This window comes from Nyctibius grandis, chromosome 2, assembly GCF_013368605.1.
Source record: "Nyctibius grandis isolate bNycGra1 chromosome 2, bNycGra1.pri, whole genome shotgun sequence".
Taxonomy (NCBI): Eukaryota; Metazoa; Chordata; class Aves; order Nyctibiiformes; family Nyctibiidae; genus Nyctibius; species Nyctibius grandis.
The window spans coordinates 101,344,217-101,361,269 of record NC_090659.1 but is presented as its reverse complement, the minus strand read 5'-3'; the positions used below and the strand labels follow the sequence as shown (position 1 = coordinate 101,361,269).

The 17,053-nt window shown below is 41.5% G+C and overlaps 1 protein-coding gene across 4 annotated transcripts in view; it reads right to left on the bottom strand.

The window, feature by feature from the left end:
* The window catches only part of STARD13 (StAR related lipid transfer domain containing 13), a 325,192-nt gene that overhangs the window by 114,711 nt on the left and 193,428 nt on the right, over positions 1 to 17,053 (bottom strand). The window contains exon 1 of one of the 4 annotated variants that reach the window (XM_068418861.1): positions 12,313 to 12,575. The exons of the other annotated variants lie outside the window; for them this stretch is intronic. Within the exon in view, the coding sequence (XP_068274962.1) occupies positions 12,313 to 12,481 (169 nt within the window). The 5' untranslated portion in view covers positions 12,482 to 12,575. Of the gene's footprint in view, positions 1 to 12,312; positions 12,576 to 17,053 lie in introns of those variants that run through there. 4 annotated transcript variants of the gene reach the window in all.

The window sequence follows — 17,053 nt, the reverse complement described above, 5'->3', positions numbered from 1 at the left end:
ATTTATACAAATGCTAAACCCATGACAACAGGGAATTTGATTCTTTTTAATGAATTGTGAAAAAAGTACCACAGTTCAATATTTTAAATTCCTGTTGCATGCTATTTGCACTTCTTACATGAAACATAAATCCTGATTTTATGTAATTTTATTACAGCTTAAACAAAGACATGAACCTAAATTCAATATGAATGACATCAGTAGTTAAGTATCTAACAAGAAATGATCATCACTATAAATCTATTTTACATTTTACAATGATTGTTTAAGACAGCTGAGCCTCATATGAGCTGAAAGAGCATGTCAGCATACAGCAGCTGCTGATAATAACCAGCATGTGTTGGCAAGAGCTTTTTGTTTTCTGAAGATAATTAAAACTTGCTATAGTTTTCCAGCTGCTACATAGTCAATAAGGAATAGTTTTAAAAAATGGGTGGTCTATTTTTGATTCACTTTAAATCCATTGTGACCATCTCTACTGAACATTCCTGAAAGATAATTATTCTACGATTTCAATTTTTCATATGTTTCCTACAGAACAAACTATATGGCAATAGTTTAGACCAGAAAATTGTTAACTGTCAGCTTCAGGTGCTCAGGAGGAAGAAAGCATTGTAATAACAGAAATGTTTTGCTGAACAAGAAAACATACACACACAACTACTTGCATTCTTATCCTTAAAATTCTGCATAATCTGTATTCAGCTTGTCTTTTAAAAACTACAGTATCTCTTTATTGGAAACAACATGTTTTCAAATTCTTTCTGCTCTCAGAATCAGTCAGCAGGCACCATGGAGCTATAAAAACCCCTGCCAGCGTGGGGAGTAAATGGCTCTGTAGAGCTACAGTTAAAACGCCAGTAGTTTTACATTGGTCCTCATTAGAGCCTTAAGATAGGACATTTCCAGGATTTTAGGCTACAGTCTTCCTCTAGTTCTCACATAACTTCATACACGGTGGCTGGTGAAGACTATCTCCCTGCTTGTACAACAACTTTAGGCCCTATGCCCGATGAGAGCCCAACAGCAATGCAGTATTTGTCTCAACCAAAGTCTTCTACAGAAGTGGTCCAAAACTCAACTTTCTAGAACAATGCAACTTCAAAGGTCAGAGTCATTTCTGATTAACACATAATTACTTTATTAAAGTCAAGTAAGCGAATAGTTTCTTGAATAACCTGTGTGTGCTTAGTTATGAAAAAATAACTGGTTTGAATCAAAGCCTCTGGTGTCAGGGCATGACTAGTCCAAAATACCATTATTGTCACGGAAGCAGGAAACATTCCCAAATCAGGGCTATGATAAAGTAACATCCACTCTTTTTTCCATATCAGACGTTTTGCAGGCTGCTGTTTGTAGAGCCAGACTAGAAGAGCATGCCTTGAGCAACCCTGGCCAGTGGTCCTAACTGGAGGCTATCAGAGAGCTAATGAACAAAGCTTTCTGGAGACCAACTCCCCTCGTGCCAGAAAAGTGCAGACTGTCAGAATAAAGCAAAGCAGGATGGTGAAACGATAGTTGCATGGAGCAAAACTATTAATTTCTATACTTTTTGAAATCTTAATTTCTATATAAATCAGTTAAATGACTTCAGAATTGTATTTGTTTCACATTTCTTAAGTGTGACAGGATATTCTGCAGAAAGATGAGGGCAGATTGCTGGGCCTGGTACTTAGAAGTGCTCTCTGCGCTCTGGGCGGATGAGAATATTCTGGGTCATTGAAACTTCCAGCAACAGTGAACTGTTTAAATCTTTGTACTTGAAGTGCCTAGTGCTCTTAGAAATCTAATTTTTAGGCTTATAAAATTATATAAATATATATACAAATATCTGTAAAAACAGCTATACAAAGATAGACAGATAGACAGATAGATAAAACCAGGCAAACTCTAGCTGCTCAGCTTCTACACCATAGTCCAACCAGCCAACACGATCTTACTCTGTTCCCATATGTGTCCACCTGATGCCTCATGTCCATGCACCTGAGCTCCATCCCCCAGCAAACTTGGCTGCCAGCAGTGATGGAGCCACAGAAGTACTTCATGGGTGGGTTCTGGGACATGCACAGGGCTCTAGGCCACTCCCTGTGTGCCAGCAGTAGCCCCTGGACTAGTAACTGTGGGAGGTAACAGTGTACAACATGGCTAATGGGAACATAAGTGACTGCTCCCTGCAGCTCTCATTGCTGTTGGATTCCCGTGAGCACCTGAGATGCAAAGCGGTTTCTACTCTCAGACTAAGAATGTAATCCAAATAACAGAAAAGGTATTAAATGTCCCTCAACAATAGTCCAGTTCTCTCACCCAGCTTAACAACTCAGCTGTGGATGCCAGAAGCCAGATTACAGCCTTGAAATATGGATCATCTGCTTTGCCAGTCTTAAAATAGACTTTCAGAACCCAATATTAGAGAAAATAAGTATTACTGAAAAAGTTTAATTTAGATTTTTTTTTTTAGCAACTGCAATTGTTTCCTCTTAAATTTCAGAGGCCAGAACTAATGAACTGATCTTAAGATAAGAGGCCACTTGAAATAATATGACTTTCAGCAAATAACACCGCCATTGTGCGCCAGGGAGCTGAAACGCTTATTATGCACTTCAGCGAAAACTCGAAAGACACAAAGCGTTTGACATGACTGGCAGCAGCTCCATCTAAAAATAGGTCCACATAAAGAGAACTAAAATGTCACCGGAAATTTCTTCTGTCCTTCAGAAGCTGCTGGTGAACAGATCGTTCTTGGTCTAAACAGACAAAGCCTCATGCCCCATATGTAAGTGTACGGGCATCCCATTGCCTCCCACCGGCGCCCACAGCCCCTCGATGAGGATGTCAGGGCCGTGAGCTGCTGAGGCGGGATGGCCTGAAGCATCTCAGAGATGAACCACAGCCATGCATTCCCTTAGGTAGCACCACTCACATGATGTCTTTATGGCCATCACCGGGATGAAGACAGCTGTGGGTTTCAGTATGAAGCACTGGATGAAGATACAATAATCCCAGCTAGGAATCTGCGCCGGTATTATTCGATCCAGGCTACATCACTCAGGCAGTGGTATGAAATGCAGCTTTTGCTGTAATGGCTCAGGTTTTGGTAGGGATGTCTGGTTTTAATGCAGAATCAGCAGTTTGAATGAAAAAGCTGTTTTGGACAAAGTACTCTGAATAATCTGGAAGAGGCTTTTAAACCAGGTATAGTCCAATGCTTGCCGAATTTAAAAGAAAAGGAACTCCGTTTAAGTCTGGATAAGACCTAGGCAGACTGCCACACTTTTAACGAAGTGAAGCTGACTGAATGGCAGTTTTAAAAAGTCCTCAGAAATATGTATAAATATAGCTGTAAAAATGAAAACAAAAAGGAAAAAAATCAAAAGCCAAGGACTTACTGCCTCATCATCTGTGCCAAGCATTAACTTTTGGATTTTACATTATCCCCCTCAGATAAATGTTTGCAGGAAGAGAAAGCCATTATCTTTGAAGTTACAAAATGATTAGATATTCAGCTGCTGCCATCAGATGCAATTAAAGACAGAAAATTTAGATTCATCCCACAGAACATTCGAGTTTGCCAAATGTATTATGAAAAAGCCACATTGTGCAGCTCTGAGAGTCTTGTCCTGTCCAGACTCTCACTCCCATACCAGTTGGAAACTAGGAAAAAACTAATAGTTCTGCCGCTTCCTGACGCTAAAAGAATGCAAAAGGACTGTGCCTTTCACACGAGTCCTACACTTGTGCGATCCTAGTGTTGACAGAGACACTTCTTCCTTCTCAAATCTAGAGTCCTCTTACATCTTTGGTCCCTTTTCAAATCTTAGGTCCTTTGGAAGGATGCTCGATGATGCTGCAGTTATTGGGATGAGCAATGTGATCTAATTATTTGGAGTAGTCCTTGCAGGTTCTGATTTTACACAAATTTGGGATATTGATTTCAAATGAAGAACAGGGTTGTGGTTAGCTAATGTGAACTGTCTGCTGCACTGTATGAAATAATGAAAAAACTCAAGTAGCTGGCTTTTTAACGGAATTTTCTTCTCCATTTATGCAGGAATGGAAAGGCAGTTCACAACAAGTTACATTGACTTTTGCATACTTTATTTAGAAACTTCAAAGCATTAAAAATTGTATTACAGCAAGAAATTTTTACCTTTCTTGGGGTAAACACTATAGAAACATTAATGTTTAGATTTTTAGACCTGTGGAGCAAGGCTTCTCCTCATTTTACGTCTTCTGCGGCAGTGGAAAGAGTGCTTACATTTATACTGCTCAGTGAAAGACTGTCTTGATTTTTTGATCAAGTGGCATCACTTGGCTCATGTCTGCACTACCTAGGACTAGTCCTCTCTCCCATAAACTTGCTCTGCGTTGAGCTAGCTGGAGAATGCCAGAACAGAGACAGGGAGTCACCTGCTCAGCAGAGCAGAAGGTAGGTACTTCAACTCACCTCCCATCCCTCTTATTTAGCAGTACAGACATGCCCACTCAGACTTGGAAGGACATTTTACTGCCATAAGCCTAGTACCAACACAGGAACATGACGTGGTAACACCTAATGTCTTCAGGCAGGAGCTTGTGGATAACATGGATAATCCACATTGAAGTAGTGGCCCAAACGATGCGTGTAGTAAGGAAGGGGAAAGAGTTGTCAGAGATTTAGGGAAAAACCACAGGGTTCAGGACGTGCTGAGGGGTTTGCAGAAGTAGCAGCTCCCTTGTAGAGAAGTGTTAGAGAAGAGTAAAAGCTGTGCTGACATCCTCACTTCTGGACACATTTGGCAGTAAAAGCTGTACCGTAGCCTTTAAGGAAATGCCTTTCCTTAATGAGAGGGTGTCGTATTTTCCTGCAAATGTGATTTCAAGAAGGAAGCTGAGAAATCTCCCAGAAAGATGTCAGGCTTAGTGGCTGGGGGATGCTGGCGGGTGTGTGTTTGTGACTAAAGAGGATAAGAGCTAGAATTAAATTTAGAGAGTCCACTTTGAACTTGCTGCTTTTTTTCCATATTCCTAAACCACTCAAGTGATGGAGAATTAGAAATAAGGACGGCACAATCAATAAAATAAACAAACCATGAAAGACACTAATGATACATAAAGGGGGGAAAAAGTCAGATACCCTTTAGGCCATTAGGACTAAATGAGAGAGACAACAACAAATATATATACAGATTTTGCTTCCAAGTCCTGAAAACGTTCCTCACACAAACAGACCTTCCTCCAACCACAATCCTATTAAAAGAGAGCACAAATATTGCCAAAGGCCTGTAATATCTAACTCATTAAAACAATACCAGGTGACATTATTAGGATTTATTATTCTGCTCCTTTAGTACAGAGGAAGATTCATCTGAGTAAGTTGCAGGGCTGAGTCCTTCTTTGGCAAAGGACTTTGAGAGGAAAGCAAAGTGTCTGGTATGTTCCAGCAAGGCAGCTTCCATGCTTGGCAGATGGTATTTACTTAAGATGTACTGCGCAGCCCATATTTTAAACTAAGTTATTTCTCCAAGTTTGCCTAACTTATCACAAGGACAGAAACTTTTGCTCATCTATGGTTGTATGCTAGCAAAACCCTATGCAGTCTTAAGTGCTATGGAGTGATTTTCTTCTCCCGGTAGAATTAACCTCCTCAGTCCTCTAACAGATGAGAGACTAAAAGCCACAACGCATTTGCAGACTGAGTCACGTACATTCTTTTCAGCTAAGCCATAATGCTCCCAGGTTCTCTGAATCATGCTGTCTGCTCTTCAGTGGCTTCTAAATAGCCCAGCTCAAGGTGCTCAAGCCCTCCTCTCCCTCACTATATTATGGTGTGCAATTAGTGTTGTGACAATTTGCTCTACTAAACTCAGCTGACCCCTTGAACTGAACCTGAAAGGGGAAACTCAACAGGTTTTTAAGCAAGAGCACACACATGAGAATTTTACAAGGCATGAAGATGAGGGTTTACTGACTTGCCCACATTCAAATACCTGTAAAATAAGTATAAATAAGAAATTACACAACTAGCATATACTGGATCAAGCCCACAGGCCATATAACTCAGCATTTTACCCTCAAAAGCAGCTATTACAAGGTGCAACAAACTCTACTACAGAAAACTGTTTAATAATGTATGTACAAGAGACCTGTTTTCTCAATGCCTTCCATCAGAGGCTTAGGCACTAATCTAAATATATGTGATACCCTATATGAAATAGCTCGTGTAATTGTTTCAATGCAACTAAAAGTCTGACAATATTGTGTGATATGAGTAAGACAAAAACAATGATTATGGCTAAGATGCTATCAATGACTTGATAGTGTTTGCATTTGAATCAAAATGAAAAAAGAGTCCATAAGGATCTATTGCTTAGAGAGAAAAATAATATCTGGCTGAAACCTAAAACTGCAGATTTTTTTAATTAACACTTACAGTGCTCATGGTACAAATACTGCACTTTATTTTCAGGGATTTATGTACAAATACAGACATAAGAGTCTCCCAGTAAGAAAAGTGCTATGTACAGATTCTCTTAATTAATCTGATTTTGTGAGTAATTTCTATTTTACTTGTTATGTAGCATTTTATATACCCCAGTAACTTAGCACTTCTTCTAAATTTAAACTAAAAAACCCCCAATTATTATTACTCTAATGATTCATTTATTGAGCATACATCTTGCATTTATTGGCTTAAATGTCTTTTAATATTACTGGCTCTAATTATACAATAGGTTTAATGTGAAAATTAAAAATCTCCTCAGTGATCAATATAGAAGACATATAGCACAACTACAGCTGTTCATTTCGCCACAAACGATTTCAAAACAAAAATGTCTCAAGTTAAGATTTCACCTTGGCTAAAATCCTGCTTTCAGTGAAATTGAGAGCAAAAGTCCCCTAACTTAAAAGAAGAGTCAAGATTTCCTTCTCAGTGTCCACCCTGCATGTGTCAGCAGAAGTGTCACCGTCACTCAGTGGCTGTGAAGTTATAAGGCCAGAAGGAACCACTGACTCTGACCTCCAGTACCACACAGGCCATTTCTTGATACATACCAGACAGATATTTCTTGATAATTTCAGCTTTTGAACCTCTTCACCAGGTAGTGGCTCCAGTGAAAGTTTCTCTCTTTCAAATGTCCTGTTGTCTATGAAACACAACCTTGTTAAACTTTAATTAGCTGGACTGCAATCTTTCCAACTACTATTTATTTTTATGTTTTTTTATAAACACACCTCAGGGCACTTCGAGTTTATAAATACCCCTCAGGATGTTCACATTTTTTTGTGTGAAAGTTTCACATAAATACTTCAACACTTTCAAAGTACAAATTTAGAAAAAAAAAAAATTTAAAGAAATCCTACAATTCAGTTGGAAAACTCTATTTTCTCCAAGTTTAGGGCTAAGGACTTGAGGAAAGACAGTGTGTAAGGAAGGAAAGATGATGGTGAAGAAGCTTCATGTGACATAGGGTCTCAGTTTCTAATGGACCTTCAGATAATGTAAGAAACACAGTTTTCACTGAATTAGTCCTAAGACTTGATATTGTTCAACAGACAGTTGAACAGGAACTACAAACTGCTACTGCCAGGAGTTACCCCACAAGCTCAAGAGGCAGTAGGTCGCTGGCACTGATCAGAGATGACCTAAGTGAGGTTTTTTGTATCATTACCACCAAGGCTGAATCCTGTTGGTTAATCTTGTACTTTCCTAGGTTCAGACAATAAGGTATAAAGATGTGTAGGTAAATTGGCCAGCGTCCAGAATGTGAGAAATGCTACGGTTCAGGTTGCCTGAACAACCATATTTTGTTCTCTGTGTACGTTTGAACAAAACCACAGTCTTTAATTACATAATTGTATCCCGCTTCCCATCTCCAGGGATGGACAGGTACTCCGTACCTGTGTGCACATCCAGAATGTGATCTGGTCTTTTTTAATGTAGGCTATGGCTGCAATATTTTCACTTACATGACTTTGAAGTTCTCCTTTTGAGTCTGGGAGTGTATTACAGCTGTCTATGGCTGATACTTGGCTTGTTTTACATTTACAGTTGAAATTTAAAGTCATGTAAAATGCACAATTTTTTGCCAAGTCACTCGCATCTCTCTGTAACACTTTCCACAAATTGTACTCATGCTTAGAAAAAAAAAAAAGACTTAAACATGTTGAACTAACTCCAAAGGGAAGACTGTAGACAGAAAAAAGCATTTGTTTGTACCTCTAACGCTCCCTCAAACCAGACAAACGCAGGTGACACAGAGGTAACAGTACTCATAAAAGATCAAAACTGAACTTGCAATATGTAAGAGTATAAAACATCTGCTGAGTGTCGAACAGAGAGTTTGCCTTGAGAAGTTATAGTATGTTTTGAGGTTGCTCCATCGAACAATTCTCTGCTTTTGCCTGTGGACATGAACTGGGACAAATCACAGAGTGTTTCTGCAGGCAGGAATTTACTCACTGAGAATAGGAATTTTTCTTATTTTCATTTGTTTCTTCATATTATTTTCTTACTGAAAGTGCAGTCTAAGAATCAAATTCTACTGTCGATTAATGGAGTCATTTCTTTATTGGCAATACCCACCTGTGCAGGGGCAGGTGTGGCTTCGTTCACCCTGACTTGGCTCTACTTGTGCTGCACAGTCAATGATTTCAATTTAACATTTTCAGAGTACGGCCTTAATTCTTCATTTCTTTTTACCTACAGCTACTTTTTATATTTTCTGTTCTGTACTGAATTTAGCCGTGTACTGTGAAAGAAATAACAAATTTATGACTCATGTAATATAAATTCTTGAAAGTCACCACCTTATTTATTTAAAGAGAACATGAGTAATCATTAATGAATTCTCACACAGTTACTGCATACACAGTTTGAATAAATACCTCAGACCAAGCATGCTACACCCTGTTCCATTTATGCTGAGGCATGTGTCCCCTTCAGCGTGGAAGCTAACGGGCTTATGGGGGAAAGGGAATCATCAAAAGATCACATTTTGAAAATACCTATTTAATATGAGACAGATAATTACTACTCACATTCACAGGCCACCACATCATTCTGCCTCAAGGAGTCGGTGGTGTACATAAACCAAATATTTAGGACTTTCAAAGTATGATCTGATTAAAATAACAGCCTAGTTCCTTTCATTTCCCTTGTGGTGGTTTTCTTTTTAGAAATTATTAAATAGCATAATTCCTCTAATGATTCATTTAGTTTATTTTTAACTAACACCAAAGGAAAATACAAAGGAAAGCTTCTTCAGCAAACATGTTTTTAAAGGAGGAAGAAAAGCTGTACTGCATGATATGTTAGAACAATTTAGTATCATTTAGAATAGTACATGCAGATAATGACCGAAAAGATAGAAATACATGCAACACTTTGTATTACACTGCATTAGTGAACCGGGTTCCTATCGTGGAATGGAAGCTCTGACTGCTCTATACATTGTAAATTGTATACATTGTGATTTTGTAAATCATTCATTTCACTAAGGAAAAATACCCCTGATGCAAAAACTTCAGTATTTCCTACTGTGGGTGCCTCCAGTCTGAAAACCAGCAACTGAAAAATACCTGCACAAGAAAAGGGGAGAGCAGGTATGCAAACAAGCCCCAAGTCAGCTTAGCACCTACACATGCGGCAGATCTGTTTTCAGCAAAGCAATTAACCAGGCAGGACTCACTGTTCCAGCAATATTCAAATGCAGCTTGGATGTTTTTCTAAACATATGCTATAATTCAAACAATGATTGGACTGGGGAAGTGCTAATACAAGAATTGGGGTAGCAGGGTTCAAATGCATTGTCTTAAAGGGCTTAAAATGTATGATTCAGGAACATGCGAATTCAAGGAGACTAAATAATGATTTACATGCTTTACTCAGTTGGGTGACTGAAAGCAAGTTTTGGTTTTCATCTTGCATCTCCTGGTTTACTTTTCAATACATTCTTTATAAGTTGCTCTGTGGCACTCCATTAGTAATGAATCTCACTTGCCAATGGGGTAAAACTCACTCACTTCTAAAGGGACAGTCTGATTCCTCCATCCATATTCCAGTACTCTTCCAGCACCCTCTGGGACTGGCACTGGCACTGGCACTGGCACTGGGACTGACTGCAGTACCCTCACATCTCTTACAGTCTGAAGAAGGCAGGTACAGAGGGAGAAATGCTGACTCAGTGAACCCTCCTGAAAGCCTTGTCAGTCAACTCTGACGGGTCTAGGGTTTCATCCAGAGTGTAAACTGTAGGTTTCAGACCGAGTTATACTAGTTAGACTTAGCTTTTTTTTGGTGTTACTGACACAGCTATTTGTAACAAAATTAATAGCCATTACTTAGGACACTGCAGAAAAAATGTGTACCTTGCCTATGGTTTCACACTAGATGTGTGTATTCCTACATGCGGGCTCATACACAGACATCAGCATCTATTTGCACACATAATTTCATTATTGCTAATGAACTGACACTTAACCAACAGCAGACTTGGTTCCTAGCTTTTCATCAATAAAAGAAGTGAAGGAAGCAACAATGTATTCTTAGTGATCTGAAATACACAAACATTTAATGTACTTAACTGTAATATATATCACATCGTCAAGGCACTATTGAACGTCATTTCCCTCAGCTCTGTGCAGGACAGGTTGGAAAGCTGTGGCAGAGCAGCAGGGATCATTCACCACAGACCGACCAACAGGCTGCAGGCAGAAACGTTACAGCTCAGAAACTCCTCCCTGTCCCACCACGCAGCCTCTCCAAAGCCTCGGCACCGCTGGGTGGCTTTGGCAGCCCTGGCTGTCCCGGCCAGCTGCCGGGTTACGGGTTACAAGACAGAACATCAAACAGCAGCACGACAGGTAGAGGAGTTGTGTTAATCCATCTCATCTGCAGCTGCTGCTTGAAAATTAAGGTGGTACTAACACTGCACCCAAAACATTTTCAAATAAACCTGGAGAGAAACCAACTACCCTTTCTTTCCATTCAATCCAGGCTGTACACCGGGTACACAGAGTGACATAATATCCTTCCTGAAATTAGAGCTGCAGTGAGGACCAGTATCCTTCAAACACGAGCAGTTCCTGAAACTGCCTTGCAAACAACTGCATTTTCCTAATTGCCACAGAAACTATCTTTTTCATCTTTTTTAAAAGCTGGCCAAAGAATTATGTATTGTTTTCTTTATAAACGCAATAAAGGTTTCATCGCTATATCCCTGTACTTCTGCCAGAGTTTGACAGCCACGGATGTAAAGAATCTCAGTGGAAAGCAGCACACAGAAATAGCCCCTCCATTTAACTGCTGCTGGTCAGAAGCTCACACCGATTTCTGTGATATTTGCCAGATATGACAGTAAATGATGTTAACTCTATGCCTGCCCCCAGTTAGCAGAATCAAACATCTTTTTGCAAGCTGTGAAGAAAGTGACTGTTATCTTCAAGATTTTATTTTTTTTTCATGACAAATACATGACATACTCTTTTTCTTCATGTAGGACGACATCCACTTTGGAAACTCGTATTCTTGGAAACAGGATGCTATACAAAACTATGATCAATACAAAACTGTGTATTGATTTGCTTTTTAATCTGGAAAAATCCGTACAGTTGGCTTTTATTTTTTTATCTTTGCGTTAACGATTCTGAGGATGATTTTAAATCGCATGCATAGGCCAAAGGATTTGTTCTGAAGCCAATCTGCATTTTGCTTTAGTGCCGTAGATATATATTCAGAAAAACAAAATCAATACATCTGTAATGACTGCCTAGATAACTGCATAAGCAGCTGCAGAAAGACAAGACCACAACTATTTTTAAGGACATGTGACAAGTTTTCTAATCCTCTGACAGTTACACACGCTTGTTTCCAAAGGATGCTATCCCAGCCGCCTTCTTCCAGTCATTCCCTGGACTTCTGCTTTGTTTTTAACGGGATGATCATCTATTCTCTCTCTCTGTGCTTTCCCACAGGCAGATTTTACCTGTAGCAGCCCGAGCAGATGTACTGCTGCCAGTAACTGCTCTGCCAGTCCGAAAAGATGAACTTCAGCACCTAAGCTACTGCATAGTTTATGATTAAAAGATAATTTAGTTAAATAGCTAATCATGCACTAGCATTTGCCTTTTGGTTCTCTGCGTACGTGTGCATGTGTAGAAACAGAAAGGTATGAATGACTATTTCAAACTCTGACTCTAGCCAGAGTAGTTCAGAATAGAGACAGGAAAAAAAGCCTGAAACTTGAGGCATTAAAACCTGTTCTCCTACGAAAGAGGGGACCTGCAGACCCTGTGACAATGCCAGGCTACAGAGAGCTTCTGCCAGGAACTCACCTTGCTGAATTTTCGTCAGTAGCTGGTGACGGGCGAGAATCCTGCTCATCCTGTACGGAGGGCGCCGGGCGGTCTGATCGAATCGCAAGTACATCTCCTGGCCCTCGGGTGACACCGAGTTTAGGTAGTAACAGCCGGTGCCCGAAGTCCTGGGCACCTGCTTAAACATCTCCGCTCCTTTAAAATCACTCCCTCCGTCTCCCGCTGTGGCTACTCCAGATTATAATCAGGGTAATGAAAGGAGGAAGCTGAACAGAGCACGGCGCTTTAAAAGAAAAAAAGGAGTGCCAAAAGCTACAACTCAGGATTCCTGCTTCCCCACATGATCCGCACGGGCCAATCGCTCCGTGGAAGCGGAGCCTGCCTAAGCGGGACAGCCAGCCTGCCCCAGCCCCGGCAGCCCCCCGGGCCACAGAGCCCACCCAGCACCGAGGGGCTGCACCAGGTGGCCGCTTCCAAAGGCAAAGAAGAAAAAGTTGAAGACACTCGGGAATGCCTGTTTTAGAGTACACAGGGCTGCGGAAAACCTTCTTCTCTGCTCTGTGCCGCCCAGCTGTTGACTCATCTCCGGAGAAGGTGCCCTCGCTAGTTTTCTAAAAATCATACCCCTGTTTGCCAAGAAAAAGTCCGTTTACGGAAGGTCTGTCTGAATCTCCAAAACCACACGGTACTACAAGCACTGGAACAAATGAAGCCTCTGGGATGAAAAAAAAAGAAACAACGCCTAGCAGCAGGCACTCCACAGTAAACACGACCCAAGAGTCCCTAATATTAGTGGTACTGAGAACTGATCACAGCCTGGAAAAGGGGAAGGGGATGGAGAGATTCTCTGTTCATCAGGTTCCTCACCATAATATCTTTTGGGGTTTTTTAACAGACAGAGGGGCATCTGTTTTCATTCAGTCTTACATATCAACCACTGAGTTTGCAAAACATGCCATTTCTTTAGTTAATTAAATGGAAGCAGAACATTGCCATTTTCATCAGCAAGTGGGTAGCAAATCTGAGTAAAAATATACTGAAAATGACCTCCTAGTATTCCTGACAATTAATTTTCCATTACATTTTAAAATACCAATATTTTCGTTTAATATATCCCTAGCATGAGCTGATTTCTAAGGGAGCAGAGGTCTTGACAGGGAGTTTTGTGACCAAGACAGTTTCTGATACAAGCACCGCTGGCCTACAGAAACAATTTCACAGCCCTGGAGATCAATTTCATAGGATCACAAAACTGGAAATGACGGCGACTCAGAAGGCTCTTCCACCCACCCGGCTGAAGGGGCTCCTGACGAAACCCATGGGCAGACAGCAGGGCAGGGGAAGGCAGAGGGGAGACAGCGGGGCAGCCAGTCCCATGGATCCTGCAACAGCTTGGAAACTGTGCTGCCACCTTCCCAAATCTGTGCCCCTTCCCGTGAGGCCAGTGTCAAGCAGGGGGGCGGGGAGCCGGACCGCAGCTGGAGTGGCTGCAAGCCCCAGGGCAAAAGAGACTCAACCCCCATTCCAACCCATGAGGGATCTTGACCTCCCCTGTCTAAACTTGGATATCTACCTGCTGTGACATTATTGTCTGCATCCTGTTCTCCAGCCTTGAGGCCAGCAACATGTCACAATGCACCTGCATATGACGGAGCTCTCCTCCCAGCCCCAGCCTGGATGAGGATGCCCCACCAGGGCATGGCTGGGGGTGGCATTGCCTGCGACCTGCCCGCTCACACAGGACAGGGTCAGGCCAGTTTGCGATGGAAGAGGTAGCCACCTAAATGTGAAGGGGGAAACGACAGTTGTCCTCATTCATAATTATTCATTAAATTTCGCTCTGTGGAAAACCCTTAGAGCAGGGTTTTACTGCGATGCAATCTGTTCTCATTACACCTTATGGATTTTATTCCTAACTGACATGGGACTTTTGCAGTGCCATAAAATGGAGAAATATAATTCTGGGTACCAGAAATTTAAAATGAATGTACTAGACTGAAAGCCTCCAGGACCTGTTATTACCATCCACAGCACCCATGAGTCCTATACCTGCTGCCTTCTGCTCCAGGCATGGCTGTGCAGTCTTCAAGACTCCCAGAGGGGACTTCAAACTCAAGACAAAAGAGGCAGCACAACTACCATCTGTACTCCCAAACAGGGCTGGTCACTGCCAGCCAGGGAGCGGGAATGACCAGTCTCGTCCCTGCCTTGGTGTGCAAAGCGGAGAGGCAGGAGAGCCATGCAGGTGCGAGCGGAGAGAGCCTGAGCAGCAGGGGAGGGATAGTTTCCGTTCCCACCCCAGCTTGCCCCATCCCAGGAAAAGTCAGCGTGTCAGTCACTCATCTGCTGTCTTTTGAAGAATAAATATCCCAGAGACTCCTGAGTGTCAATGATGTGCACAGTATTTATCCAAAGAGACATTACCACCATGCAGGGAAATTCTTATTTGATTAATCTACAGTCCTTTGATCTAATTCTACTTATAAAATGCTATTGCTAGTGGAAAAAGCAATTATTAACATTTCATAGCACTCTGTTTAAATGTTCATAGGGATTTCTTTTTCTGTTGGAAAATGCATTGACCTTTTCAGTTAATGGGATTCTGCATTCTTCCTTGCTATATTTCCAAAGAGTAGGAAGCAGTTTAACAGAAGTGTGTGTAATGCTTCAAAAGCCAGCCCAAAGAACAAAAACCAAGGCAAGAGCCTGAGTAAGGTATTGACTAGGGAACAAGTCCATTAAGTGCTCAACAAGCCCTTATATGCTTGTAACAGAGAGCAAAGCACCAGCCCCAGTGCCCCCATGGCTGCCCATCCTTCCCATGTCCCCACCAGAGGGTAAGAGACAGGGCAGAGCTGCCCTCCCAGCTTCCCCAGCAGTACATTTCGGCGGTCACGAAGGGCAGAATGAGGAGCCTCCATTGCAGGACGATGACTTTCCCTTCCTCCCAGACACGAGGGTCCAAACACAACTTCAGAGCCAGAGGGCTGCTCCAGGCTCGGTGCTGCCAAGCGCTGCCTCTGCTGAGGCTGAATTCTTTGGCTCTGCTCCAGCACATACATAGTTAGTCAAATAAAACAAGAAATAACAAGAGTTAGCTGGTCTCGCGGTGCTCATTTGAAAGCTCCTGTGCTTGAAGTTGTGCACAGTGGAGGAAAGAAGTAGTCCTCATTGCATACTTCTAAAATGACTGTCTCCTCGTTCGGTGGCTGCCTTGACACTCACTGCTTATTTTCAAAAACGCGTCATTCCAATGAGGAAACCCCTTTGGCCGTCAGTCTTTCAAGAAGTACTACAGAAGCCTAAGCTGTTATATAAGAGCGCTAATTAATATTTCAGTCTCAGGCTACAGACTGTTTCTGGAATAGTTAACAGAGCAACACTGAACTTCATGCTAATGCATCTCATAAAAGCACTTCAAGATGGAAGCTTCCCTGTATGTTTTACAAAGGCTGAGGGGGAGCTCCAGCACCCGCCTGAAATCGTTGCCTGTCATGACAGCAGCACAGCCCATGAGATGGAAACTCAACCCCACATTCCCATGTCACGGAGATTCCTTCATTAAAACCACAGCTGGAATTAGTGATTCTTTATCTGAATCAGAAATGTCCACGCTTACACCTACAGTGTACTACCTACCTGTCACAGCTAGAGAGCTAACATGACTAACGGTCATTTGACAGATACTGAAATTTTCTGGAAAATCAGGAAGTTTCACTTAAAGGGTTATTAATAAAGCTCAGCTCTACTGACACCTGCAGTGTTTATTAGTATAACTGACAAAGTCAGCTCAAGGATGCCTACTCTTCTGTATGCATTCTGTAGGCATTCATAGGCAGAACTGCAATTTTCTGTTCATTGATGTTTATGTCTCTCTTCCACCTTTTCTCCCTAAAAGTGCATTTGGTGTGAGAGGGAAAGAGTAAACTATTTGCAGAAAAAACCTGCCCCAGGGCTACCCATATATACTGAAGTATCACAGGCAGTACTTGAGATCTGCTTCCATTTCACTGAGAGTGGGGTGCTGTAACCAGCTGGAGAGAACTGCACGGTGTACTCCAGAAATGTTAAAATATATCTGATAATGAACTATCCACTGATGACCAGCTTTTCTGAGCAAAACAACACTGTGAGCTTCTATGCACCACCTTGGCCTTAGAGTATTACACAGATCTGAAGCAATGCTATAGGCAGTGGGGTAATTGACAGTAAATTGAGATGAACACCACTTTCCCACTTGTACTCATATATATATATAAAAAACAGGACCGCTTACTCATGTCTAGTAATTCACCCCTCCTAAATAACTGTGACATAGGTCCATGATATCATACGTGGCACAGAGTTCTTCGGGTTTGGATTGAACCTGCAGTTCGCACACAGAAATCAGCCACTTGATCTTCCCACAGTGACCCATTTCCCTTTTATTGTTAGTTGCACTTATCTTGTTATATCGCATCTAAAATTAAATGGCAACTTGATGGCTTCTCTTCATTTGAAAGCACTGGTGCTATGAGAACAACACTGCTTCCTAACCACTCGAGAAGCACAGTTGTTATTAACATTAGTGACATGTAGTTAGAAGAAGCCGGAAACTCTTGTTTTCAAGTCACAGAAGAAAAAAAAATCAGGTGTCTGCTTTTAGCTCCCTGATCTCTGGATTCCCTTCTATAATTCTCAAGTAGAAGAATATGGCCAAAACTCCAATATGCTAGATATGCAATGTATCCTATATTGGATATTAGAGTCTTACCCACAT